We start from the raw sequence: 12,624 nt of genomic DNA, 5'->3' as shown, positions 1-12,624 counted from the left end.
AACTACTATGGCCCGGTATTTCATATTGATGGTGCATAATGCTATGGGTAATTTCGATTATTTTTATGTAGATCTTTTTGGTGGTGACCGTGGGTTGCGATCGAGGTGAGCGTTATTTGGTTAATTAAAAATAAAGCAATAAATATAGTAATCACAGAAAAATAATAATATATCAGTTTACAAAAGTAATATATAGTGAAAGGTGTAGTATGTATAAGCCTATTTTTTTCTCAAAATTCGGTTTAACCTCAATGTCTTCCACCTGTCGAATTAAGGAGCACTCATGAAACAAAAACACAATTAGTATTAGGAAATATAAATGAACATCAGAAACCAAGCAAAAAGATCAAATGATTAACATGCGCAACACTTGAATCAATATTAATTAGAATCCAAGTACTAAGCTTACTTTTACCAATACTAGTCTCATTCCACAACATACAACAGCGCGGACTAAAGTCCTATTTCGTTGTTTTCGCCATCGCCCTCTGCTAAGTGAAGGGATGAAGGATGTAGGCGAAGAAGAAGCTATTCGCAGGGACTAGAGATAAAAGCTTGCATATTGTGAAAGTTGTTTTGTGAAGGTTTCCTAAAGAGCAAACGATATGAGAAAAAATATATCGTGGCCCTAGAGATCCGAGCACGTGGTCTACTTCTGGACAAAAGGAGGTTATATCAAGGGATCAAAGTAATACGTTTGTTCGTAAGTCATACAAAACAAATTGGTTTGCACATCTTTCATTTTAGAATAACAATTATTTATACAATTCCAATAAATTTTTGGGCTGAAACATTCGCAATCGGCTTTCTCCAAGAAAATGTATTCAATGTTTATGTGGTATCAGGCCACGATCGCTTATAACACATGATTGAATTTTAATTTCTAATCGATGAATCAATCTATTTGGGACTGTGGAGTAATGAAGCTGCAGGGAAGTTGACGAACTGAAGCATCTGGCAACTCCAGGTCAGCTTCACTGCAGGCTACCGTCAGTGGTCAACATGGCGTCGTACGTGTTGGTGATCATCGCTCTCTCCGTAGTGTCTGGTAAGTACGATAGCACTCATAAAACATGTAACAATTCCACAGCATCATGCAGCCAAATAAATATTCTAATCTGAGTTAATAAAAATCATACGAAGTACATTTCACTAAAGGAGCCATTACACAATTTCTTCAGTCACCACCGAAAATTTCCTCACAGAATTTTTGCACAGCGATTTTGTCACCTCCCATTAAACGTGTTTCTTTGTAAGGAAATTCTGCACGTATTTCTTATGAGATCTTAAAGGTCAATCAATTTTAAGATCAGTGATAGTATATATGAAGGCTACCATATATTTTGAAGCATTCTTTTACATTCTTAGAGCATTCGCTTCGATTCAAGCTGAAATTATACTACTTTTCGACTATATATGGAGTATCAATGGATATTAAATACAACGATTTCTTCAAAACTTATGAGAAGGAATAAGTAATAAACAACTCGTTGGATATGCATAACTCGATCGTTACTATTATTTCCATTAAAAATTTAAGAATAAAAATAACTAAAAAATCAATAGTCAAGTAAAATAAATTTTTTCAATTAAAATTTTGAAGACCCTTTCCAACTTTTACAAACAAACCTCATCCAGACTGATGAGATTCTTGAATAAAAACGCGTCTATTTCACTTGAAATTTCCTGTAGAATATATTATATGGTAAAGCGGTTAATTACCAGCACTTCATATGGTCAGTGCAATTTGAACATCGACGTTGATGCTTATTAATAGAAGCTGTTTCTTATCATTTATTACATGCTATTATTAAAAAAATTGGCAATTATTCTGTGGAGTAATATTGACTTTTCTCGTTGACGTTCAATAATAATTAGAAACAGCGATTATCAAGTTTACGGCTACAAAACACAGTATATTAGCAATCGATATTTCACTTGTAATTAAAATGAGGATAACTACTTAAGGCCCGTCCAACTCTAATTATGATGGAGGATAACTACTTATAGGGCATCCAACTCTCTAAACAGAAGAGGATAATTGATGATGGTGCATCCTACTTTCCAAGTGCAATCAAAGTCGCTGATTCAGGCAGTCACTTAACCTTCTTTGCCTAATAACTCCTCAAAATTCGAGCGATTCTGCGAAAATTCGGTAATTTTTTGCAGAAAAATGCTGTTGCGTGAGACCAGTTTAATTAGGTGTTATGCCGTACGCATCGTAGTAGGTTTTTACATTAATTTAGTCTGAAATAATTAATTTAGTCTTGATAAAAAATCGTGCAATATAGCAAATAATTATTTTCCTGTGATTTAGGAAGTTTTTCGGCATGATCATTTTATTCATTTCGGAAAATCATTTCAGAAGCTCCAATATCATAAAAAATTGTCGTATACTTGGAAATAAAACTTTTAGCGTTCTGAAAATCACGGAATTAGACTCCATAAATATTTTATTTGTTTATATGTCCTATTTCAAGTTGTGCTCAGCAAACGGGAGCTGTCCATATTTGGCCCTCTGTTGTCATTGGGTAGAGAGAGCATTTTTCTTCCCTCCATATTGGGCGTCGGGGGATGTAACTTTCTGCCAGGGCTTGGAAGAAAATCACTTCTGCGCAGCTCGTATACGGAATATTATATTTCCATCAGCGTATAAAAGAGAAACGACTTTTCACTGAGGCCAGGAAAGAAAACGCGCGTTGTCGATAGCAGCGATAGGAGGCCTCACCTCGCCTCTGGGCCGTGAACGCGAAATAGGAAAGTTCACTTGCACATTTGTTCCTAAAGATTTCTGAAAGTTTAATTCCCTTAACAGGATGTAATTCTTAATATTATACTATAAGAATAAATCCAGCGATAAATTTTGATCTGCGATCTGATCTTTACTTCATGAAAACGAAACAACGAAAGTAATTTTAAGCGAAACGAAACACACGCTGGGCCGAACCTCTCAGGTTTTGCAATCACTTTCTCCACGTTGTTTTCAGCCTCACATAATGTGATAGGGAGGAAGTAGTTTAAGGAATTGTGACTTCAAATGTGATTTTATTTGTACCCTACAAATCATCTTCATTAAATAAAAAATAAAAGTTTGGTTTTTCAAAAGTTTACTTGTATGTGGGTTGATAGAGGGTTAAATTGTTCATTTGGAATACATATTAATTATTCAAGGAAAATATGCAAAATATGCATATATTCGAAAGAAATTTTTTCTTCAATACGAGAAGGAGCTCCATAATCCCATTGATAAACATATATCGATCGCGTTGAGCTCACAACCGACAACGATCGAATTCGCTGAGTTTGACGTTAGCTTTGCGCATGCAGATTTCGTGGGTGCACAACATGCTTTTGTTCTAAATATCCCTTCAAGATCCTTTTCCTACGTGACCATGTGAGCTGACTAGAGCCGCACCTCAATGACCGTAGGTTCAATGCACCATATATCTTGGTTGCAAATACTAAACTTCGCCGATTCTGTTCGTTCCTGTAGACCGGTTAACGCGAGTTGCCGTTGAAATGCTTAATGTCTTCAAACTAGAATTAGAAGACTTGCGTCGCTCGAGTGATAGAGCAAAGGCATGGATTGCAAGAATGCAGTTGTCAGCAATAACAAATAAATTCTATAATTGATGCATTCAAATAAAACCTCTGATATTTTCTCGCGAAAGTTCCAACCATGTTTACAGGGATGATCAGGTTGATCACTCTTATTTGGAACTCCAAGTTTCGCCTTCAGATGCTTGCACAAGAAGCAAAAATCAAGCTCTGTGATGTATCATTTAAATTTTATACATCCACAGTAATTCATTGATTGAAAATTTCTACTGCTCGTCTTTGGCTTCTAGCCTGACCCTAATTTCTATTTCTCTTATTCCAAGGGTCAAAATTGAATAGTAATTTCACAATTTGATGTGATGCGCTCAGCTACATAAACTATGAAGCTTCTGCAGTACATGGGCCTTACAATTACAACTTAAGCTCTTCTCGCGTTAGACATGCAGTAAGCGTGAAATATTATATGACTAACCCACTCAGACTGCTAAACTAATTACCAAAAGCTATTGAATATCAAAACTCCTTGCAACAGACGCAGTGAGGAGTTATGCAGATGCATCTATAAGGAAGTGAAAGCAATTCCAAATATCAGATGGCAATTTTATTACACTTTTTCCTAGGCAAGATGTACACGTATAATCTAGACACATATTATAGTATTTACTCTCCTTTTCGTAGCAAATTGTTTTCTTCTTCCGATGCGACCGTCGCTGGCCTTACAGCTCGAATTTCGAGTCGATCCAGCCGCCTCTCTTCTCCGTAAAATTTGATTACAGCTTGCATGATGATACAGCGATGTTGACAGCCGGGCACGTGGATAAAGTTTCAGCTGTCGTCACACTCATGGTTGAATTAATATAGTGTATTAATTCAACCATGGTCACACTAGTGTCAGACGTAAAGCTATGTAAAGTATGCCGCTTATTACGCATATGTTGCTGACCTTCGCACCATCGTCTGCTCCGAGAACTGACATCGCTTTATTTAATATCACATGAAATTGACCTTCATGAAGAAGGATGTTTCCATTTACAGAAGCTGGCATTCTATTATGTGTTGCAATCGGACATTCATGTACATACAACTCACCTATACGAGGCCGTCTGCATGGAGATGACGACATTTTCTTAGAACTCAGCCAGGAAACAATTGGTAAAACGAGTCATTTTATCTAGAATTCGTTCATGCAAATGATAGAGGAAATAAAGGAATCTGAGGTTTAACTGATTGAACTGAAAAGTAAATTTAATATCTAAAAACATTTAGCATCACTGCAGAGAGCATTTACACGTCCCTAAATTGCTTTTGGCTTTGGACGGCTTGCTACAACCGACGCTCATTGTTTCTCCTCGAAGGCGATTTTTTTCCCAACTCTCAACACGAAGCAGCAAGTTCTGGGAATGCATCGTACTGAGAAACAATTGGCTCTTCCCAAATACAGCTACGTATATGACGAAATATTTTTCGTGACTTATGAGGAAATTTAGTATGGAATTGAGGTTATTTTAGCGTATCATACGCTGATTTAGTTACTTCTTGTTCGAGTTTTTTTACTCAGCATGATTTGTGGGTGTCAAAATTTCGTTCGAATAAATCCATATTCAATTCTTTGGTGATTCTGCCAAGGCAAATTTGTGAATTTTGTTACCAAAACATGCGACGTTGTCACGTTGTATAAGATGAGTCCACTCCTGTATAGTTTTGCATAGAGCCGTACTTGTGTTTCTTAGGCAGGAAGCTTTCCTTTTCCAGCTTACAAAGGTCGCGACGTGGTTAAGAATGCCACGGTTGTCAGTGAATGTTTTCAAGTAAATGTCGCGGGGAAAAGCACTGCGGCAACCGACGTTTGGTTGCACGCATACGCAGAATTTCAACCTCTCGTCGAGAAGTTGGGTGGTCTTAAGGCGGCTGCAGATAAACGTGTCTCTCAGTTATTTGACACTTGTTGTGCTCTGTAAAGGTTAATCTAAACTAGAATAACCTTCACAATTGATATTTTTGTTGCGTCAGAGTTTTATATGGGCCAATACAATTAAAGGTACATGAAAATTAGTCGAGACAAATCAAAGAAGGAGTTTGTTATAAGTGAATTCATTTTTCAACTTCCTTTATTCATTCTTCTTTCTTAGTTAATTATGTAATGTTGGAAACTCTGAATATTTTGCTTTAAAAAATTACTTGTTTCAATGACATAGAATACAAAATATTCTGTAATATTGCATTCATATCAAGATAATAACGAAGCTCATACATGAAAGATTTGGAACAGAGAACCAACAGAGCCATTTGCTTCGACCTGATTTTACAACAATTCAAACTGCTAAATGGGTAGTTGAAGCAATTAAAAAAAAAAAATCTTTTGACTAGCCATTATTTTTAGGTTCAGCATTACTCACATATAAAATTTTTTATTTATGTAAAATTATCTGCCGTAATTATTATGTACTAGCAATGAAACCTCATAAATTTTGAAAAAATGTTCGAAAAACAACTTAACGCACGAAATCTTGCTTTCATTCTTGGCTTTAAATTTCAAAGTCGTAAAACTTTAAGCAGAAATCTGAATGAATGAAGCAGAAACCTGAGAATGAAGAAGAATAAATCTGTTTTTTATACCCGCAGACGCCGAAAAATCACGTTGTCCCATTAGGATGAGTGACACATGATCGTGACTCGCATCCTTGTGGCACACATTGATGAGTGACACCCTTTTTACACACATAATGACCTCACACTTTAGTTCCCCGGACATCTTTTGACTGGAAACCTTTCTTTTCCGCACCCGCGAGTTACGGCGTATTAATCCTGAAAAAACATTCCGTCGTCTTCAAAAAACAGCGTCGTCTTCAATGAAGATCTTATGGGCATCTTTCCTATAGGAATCCTTTATTTTTCTTCCATAAATCTTCAAGAGATATGTAGGCCTGGAAATGCGTATACGATCTATTTCCAAATGCATACACAGCCACGACTAACACCATTACAACCCCATTCTGATACACAAGATATTGAAAGTTGCGATCTCATTTTTTATCGCGTGTGACCGTTTTACTGAGCAGCTGGGCGTAGGCAATGCGACATTCTCAGGTGCCTTCAAGAGTCGAATCCTTAAACCGTTCCTCAAGGCTACTTTCAGTTTTCACGTTCTACTTCCTCCTTGCGCTAACTTTTGTTTGCTTGCCGTGTAGCTACAAGACAGGGTAGCTTCTATAGTTTGTACGTGACAATGGGTGTACTGTGTGGTGCTTGCTTGCATTGAAGTGAAGAGGAAAGGTAAGTTTGTTGTTGTCATGGCTTCGTTGGATGGACACGCTGAAAATGTCAAGTATTCACCTTAAATGAAACAAAACTGATTGAAGACAGTTACTTAAATCATTTCTATATTATTTCAGCAAATCTTTGATTTTTTAGGTATATTTGAATGATTATCGCCTGGCACAAGTTGGTGAGGTTTATGGCAAACTTAAAATGATAACCTGATAATACCAGTGTTTAAAATAATTATTTCCACTAATGAAGCAATATTTGGTTTTAATGTTATTTTTTATTGATTTAATGTTTATTTTCATGCTCAATGTAGTTTCATGGATTTTCTGTTCTCTTAGGATTCAGGGCATTTAAGTGACAACCACTTCAAATTTGAATAAACTAATATTTTTTGCATGTTGTACACATACGGAGACAATTTTTAGGAGCGACACCTACAGTTTAACAAAAATTCCGAATTGCTGACTCTACAACGCCGTATTTTCTGTGAAGTATAAAATATTTTCGAAAGTGTTTCGAAATACATATATTGATATTGACATTCATGGGCTCTGTGGCTCGCAACACTAAGGAAGAAGACCCGATACGTGTTCACAAATATATTTTGCATTCTAGGTGATGACGTAATGTATCCATATTTACTTGTTTAGGCTCAAAGTTCGATCATGTTTCAATAAATCTTAAGTGAGACACTAAACTATAACGTGCCTAGCATTCAAACATATTAGCGTCACAACAATTTATTTTTTCATTGCGAGTGCAAACTGCGTATCTCTCAAATTAATAGAATAAAATTCTCCAAATAATATTTGTATTTTTTACAGTGGGTGCCCAAGATGTCGTGTCGGACTGTCCGATCTCGGACGGGTATTTCGCGGACTCGCTGCAGTGCGACAAGTACTACGAGTGCATTGATAACGTGCTGACGGAGAAACTCTGCCCCGATGGCATGGCCTTCAATGACCTCAACCATCGTGTCGAGAAGTGCGACTACATTTACCAAATTGACTGTGTTGACCGGCCAGAATTACGTGAGTTGCGTGCATGCTGCTTTGATTGCTTTGATTGCTTTTTGCGTCTCTTAAACACAAATTCAACACGAGTTACGAATTTTTGTCGACGGTTGTTTTCATCAATGAAATTTTCTCGTTCATTACAAAAGGCAAACAAATCTCTCCTTCAGTCTTTATTTTCCAATATGAGCTGTTCTTGAAAATTTTCATGTACATTTATCACTTGATCGCATTTTAAAGTCTGAAAATAAGTTTTTCTTCCAAAAATACTTTAGAAGCTCCGTGTCACTCAGTATCCGCCTTCAAAAAATGATTCTAGCGACTCAATTTAGACACAATTTACTAGATTAAATTATTGTCGTTTTGCTGTTCAATCGCCTATACTCTGCCTCTCATACTGATAAGCTCATCGCACACTTTCAATGCAATGAAATAAATTTTTTTAATACTTTACTTAAATGCTTTTCTTGGTATTCGCTTTAAAAATCTTTGCTTATACTCGTTAACTATCTTAATCATATCAGCTTTTTGATTATGCGGAGTTCTTACCATAAACTTTCTACAAATTAGATCTAAACATCAGCTTCAAAGTCTTACAATGTTGTACTTCAGTCTTTCACAAGTGTATAACTATAGCTCTTGGAGTGTATAACTATATGGGAGTGTATGACTATATTGGAGTGTATATCTAAACTGGAGTGTATAACTTATGGAGTGTATAACTATATTGGAGTGTATAACTATATGGGAGTGTATGACTATATTGGAGTGTTTATCTATACTGGAGTGTATAACTTATGGAGTGTATATCTATATTGGAGTGTATAACTTTATTGGAGTGTATAACATATTAGAGTGTATAACTATACTGGAGTGTATAATTATATTGGAGTGTATAACTATATTGTAGTTTATAACTATACTAGTGTATGTATATATGTAACGACCCCCAAGGTATTGGAGTGTATAACTATACTAGTGTATGTATGTAACGACCCTCAAGGTATTGGAGTTTATAACTATATAGGAGAAAATATTACCGTAATAACACATCCTGCAGAGCCGGCGCAGTCGACGGAGTTTTGCCCGCGCGCCAACGGTTACTTCGCGCACCCCGAGCCAGGCCGCTGCGACGAGTTCTACTTCTGCGCGAAGGGTGAAGGCAGTCACCTCACGTGCCCGGAGTCCCTTGTCTTCTCGCTGAAGACCGGCACGTGCGTCTGGCCCGACGAGGCAGGACGGACCGACGACTGCAAGTCCGGCAGTAAGTCAGAATTTTAAAAGGTTTGAAATTTTTTCAGGATTTATGGTATTATTTATGTAAATTCAGTCGTATTCGTATATTGGTTGAAACGAAAATTTTTAACTAACATATTTTAAGGTCAAAAAGTGAGCCTGAAATTTTGTAGCAAAAAGAAAGTCATTAAATTTATCACGTTTCAAAGTTGTAAAAGTTTCGAAAGTTTATTTAGAAAAAATTTAGGTCTTGCATGTCGGTAATTGAAAGAAACTTCGAATTTTCAGGGATTCTGCTGATCGAGTCCCTGAATATTCAAGTCCCTTAAATATCAAATATTCTATTATTAAATATTAAATTCTATATTAAAATATAAATATTCAGGGAATATTGAGTCCCTGAATATTGAATACTGAATTCAATGCAGTGGAAAGGTGCGTGCATCATCGTATAATTACGCTACAGAGAAATTAATAAATATTCTCATGTACAGACGTGGTGAACTTCACATGTCCGTCCGTGCCGAGCATCGAGGCGGTGGCACATCCTCGCTACGCAGACCCTGAAGACTGCCAATATTTCTACGTGTGCATCAACGGCAAGACGCCGCGCCGCAACGGCTGCAACTTCGGCCAAGTCTTCAACTCGAAAATTGCTGCATGCGATACACCGAAGGAAGTCCCCGAGTGGTCAGTTAATAAATATTAAAATTCCAATTTCAAATTGCCCAAAGTTAACTGAAATTCTGGAGATATTTTTTTTAAATTCTTCTGAGCATAAATTGGATATAATACAAATTATATCTCCAATAGTTGTTTTATCGTTCAATCAAAACCCGCATAATGCATAATCATTTGATTGAATTAACAAATGCTTTGACCAGTGTATTAGTGGTTTGAGTGTACACATTTACAGCTGAGTAATTACCTTCAAACCATCGGAATCGTTCGTTACTTGTACTCACCTAAGGCCAATGGGTTCTTCTACGTTATAAGATTAGAGAACTTATACCACATTGCAAAATGCCTAAACCAAAATATTTTGCCAAAATATTTCATAATATTTTGCCAAAATATTATGATTAGCAATGTTATATATAATAAGACTCGTGACCACACCTACAGTTCTGACTACTACTTCGACTACTTCACGGAGTACTTCGCAAGCCTGGGCGACTCCGGCGTGCCGTCACCCGACATCATGCAGGCGGCGATCGCATCAGGCTTTGATGTGCCGCAAGTGGCCAAACGCGTCCGCGTGAAGCCCTCGAGCTCAGCCCTGGCCGCGTCCGACGGCGTCAGACGCAGACGACCGCTCGTCGAGACAGCTGAACGACCCAAGATCGTCACCCCCATCGAGGGTCCCAAACTTCCCGACGCTGGGGACAAGGTTCGCGCCGCCGGTAGCGCGCAGGAAGCAAAGCCTGCGCGCACCCGGAGACCGTCCCTCAGGTGTGTAGATACGGATTTTAAGAACAATTTCTACTGCTAGGAATGATTTAAACGAGCCATTCTTACCATCTATCAACCGAATGTATTTCACTCCAAGAAGTCAGAGAGTGGTGACTACAGTTATCGGAAATTAACTAAACAATCTCTTCCAAAATAAGAGCGACTCTAACTAAGCTGACCTCGCAAGATAAGGCCAACAATATTGTTTTTTCTTCATGGCGTTATAAAGTTATGCATCCATGTGACAGGAATAGTTTTATCAGGATGTTTTGTGTAGAGTCCAGAATTTTGATTTTCAAAATGACCCTGTGTCGACTAGGGCCCCCTCCCGTGCGGCTACCACAACCACCACGACCACCACGCCGGCGCCCGAGGAGGACTACGTATATTACGACGAATACCCCGAGACTGCGGGCGCCGCTGCCACCCCAGCAGCCTAAGCTCCCCTCTCCTCAGTCCTGCTGTTAGAAGACACGCGGAAGTATTAGCAAGTGAATAATAATGCACGGGGTTAAAATTGATCTGTTTCATGTTTCAAGGGACAAATTTCGCTGAGAAATGAATCTATTTCTGCTCTATTCGACGAAATATCTTACAAAAAGTCTAGTGTACACAATCCTACAATGTGATTGTTTTTATATGTGATTGTTTTGTATTTTATAAAAATTTCCTGTGCTTATTGCACAGCATTTTCAGTTGTTTGCTGTTACACGTTGAAATGTGCTTCTCTTTCCTCTCTTAGCAGGCGAATATTGGCCATAAAATTATTACTGAAATAAAATAATTTTAAAATTCGTAAAAATTACAATTTCGGGTTATTCGTGAGTTATTTTGTATTATTCGACTGAACGGATGCCTCTCGTGCCTTTGATCAGCCAAAAAAAGACGATTTGGCTCATCCTGAGCGTTCGAAAGTGTAAATTTGCATTTAAATGGGGGACTGAAATATCTTTAAACACCAATGGCTCGCCAATTCTGAAACGCATCAAGACAATTTTAAAATTAAAGAAATAAATAAAAATAAAATAGTACGAGTATATTGGTTGTATTTTTTCGCCCGTTAGTAACTTCGAGACCGATATTTTTGAACGAAAATAAGTTTTTGACCTAGCTAGGAAATTAAATTCATCAGATGAGTAAATTATGTTCAATTTAAGGAAAGTAATTTGTTTTTTTAATAGTTGTAAAGTTTTATTTCAGCGGTCTGTGTTGGTCTAATAAGTGTCTTCATCTCTACAATATCAGCACGAAAAGTCTCATAATGTCAACCAATTATATTTAAAATCTTCTTTAAATAGTTTTACGAGCATTATTCAACAAAATATTACAAGCCAGTACAATAATTTAGAGCATACAGGCAAACATTTAATGTACGCTAAATACAACAGCTACATTTTGTTATAAACAACAGAATTATACAAAGAAATTCGGAGAAAAATTTTATTTTTTCCTGTAGAAATCCGAGTGTAATTACTATTGGCTTTGGAATGCGGTTATGCTGGATTTTTATAAATTTGTTTCGTCGATAAGCTTTAGCTTGAGTCTATGAGTGTTTCAAATGTATCTAGGAGACACTGTCTAGGAAATATAATTTCAGCGTAGGAGACACTGAAATATCTATGGATTCTTTAAGGAACAATTCATCGACTTGCATTTAGATACGCTTCACTGGTTCTGCGGCATCATTCTCCTACGATGAAGAATAATAAAGGCCTAGACGAACTACGGATCCGTAACATGATTCAACGTAATTTGAAGTACATGTTGATCCGTTATCTAGCATTTTTATTTAGGGAACTAGATTACTTCTTCAATGCAAGAATTACATTCCCTACGTACTATATTGTCCTACTATATTATTCATACTATATTGACGATGTTCAATATCCAGATAGCAGGTTCTCTCGGCAGAAATTGATAGCCTTAGTGTACGTGATGAACGTCAGCTCACTAAAAATATAACTGATGCCATCCATCGCAGCCTAATGCTCTAAGCACGGAACTTACTTCGAAAATTGCGAGAAGAAATACACGTCAGTTACCCCTAACAACAACTGCTTGTCATCTGTATTCTCTGGCTGGGGTGCTTGAAAATTAT

At 37.2% G+C, this 12,624-nt stretch overlaps 1 protein-coding gene across 1 annotated transcript; it reads left to right on the top strand.

Moving 5' to 3' along the window:
* Positions 1 to 965: 965 nt before the first annotated feature.
* On the top strand, positions 966 to 11,563 carry LOC108677973 (protein obstructor-E-like). The gene is made up of 6 exons (XM_018166295.2): positions 966 to 1,048; positions 7,650 to 7,856; positions 8,899 to 9,102; positions 9,569 to 9,764; positions 10,200 to 10,526; positions 10,846 to 11,563. The coding sequence occupies exons 1-6, from the start codon at positions 1,003 to 1,005 to the stop codon at positions 10,964 to 10,966; spliced, it is 1,101 nt and encodes a 366-aa protein (XP_018021784.1). The 5' UTR covers positions 966 to 1,002; the 3' UTR covers positions 10,967 to 11,563.
* The last annotated feature ends 1,061 nt before the right edge of the window (positions 11,564 to 12,624 follow it).

This window comes from Hyalella azteca, unplaced genomic scaffold (assembly GCF_000764305.2).
Source record: "Hyalella azteca isolate HAZT.00-mixed unplaced genomic scaffold, Hazt_2.0.2 contig8251, whole genome shotgun sequence".
In the NCBI taxonomy this organism is placed as follows: Eukaryota; Metazoa; Arthropoda; class Malacostraca; order Amphipoda; family Hyalellidae; genus Hyalella; species Hyalella azteca.
This window is presented reverse-complemented; position numbering and strand designations above follow the sequence as displayed.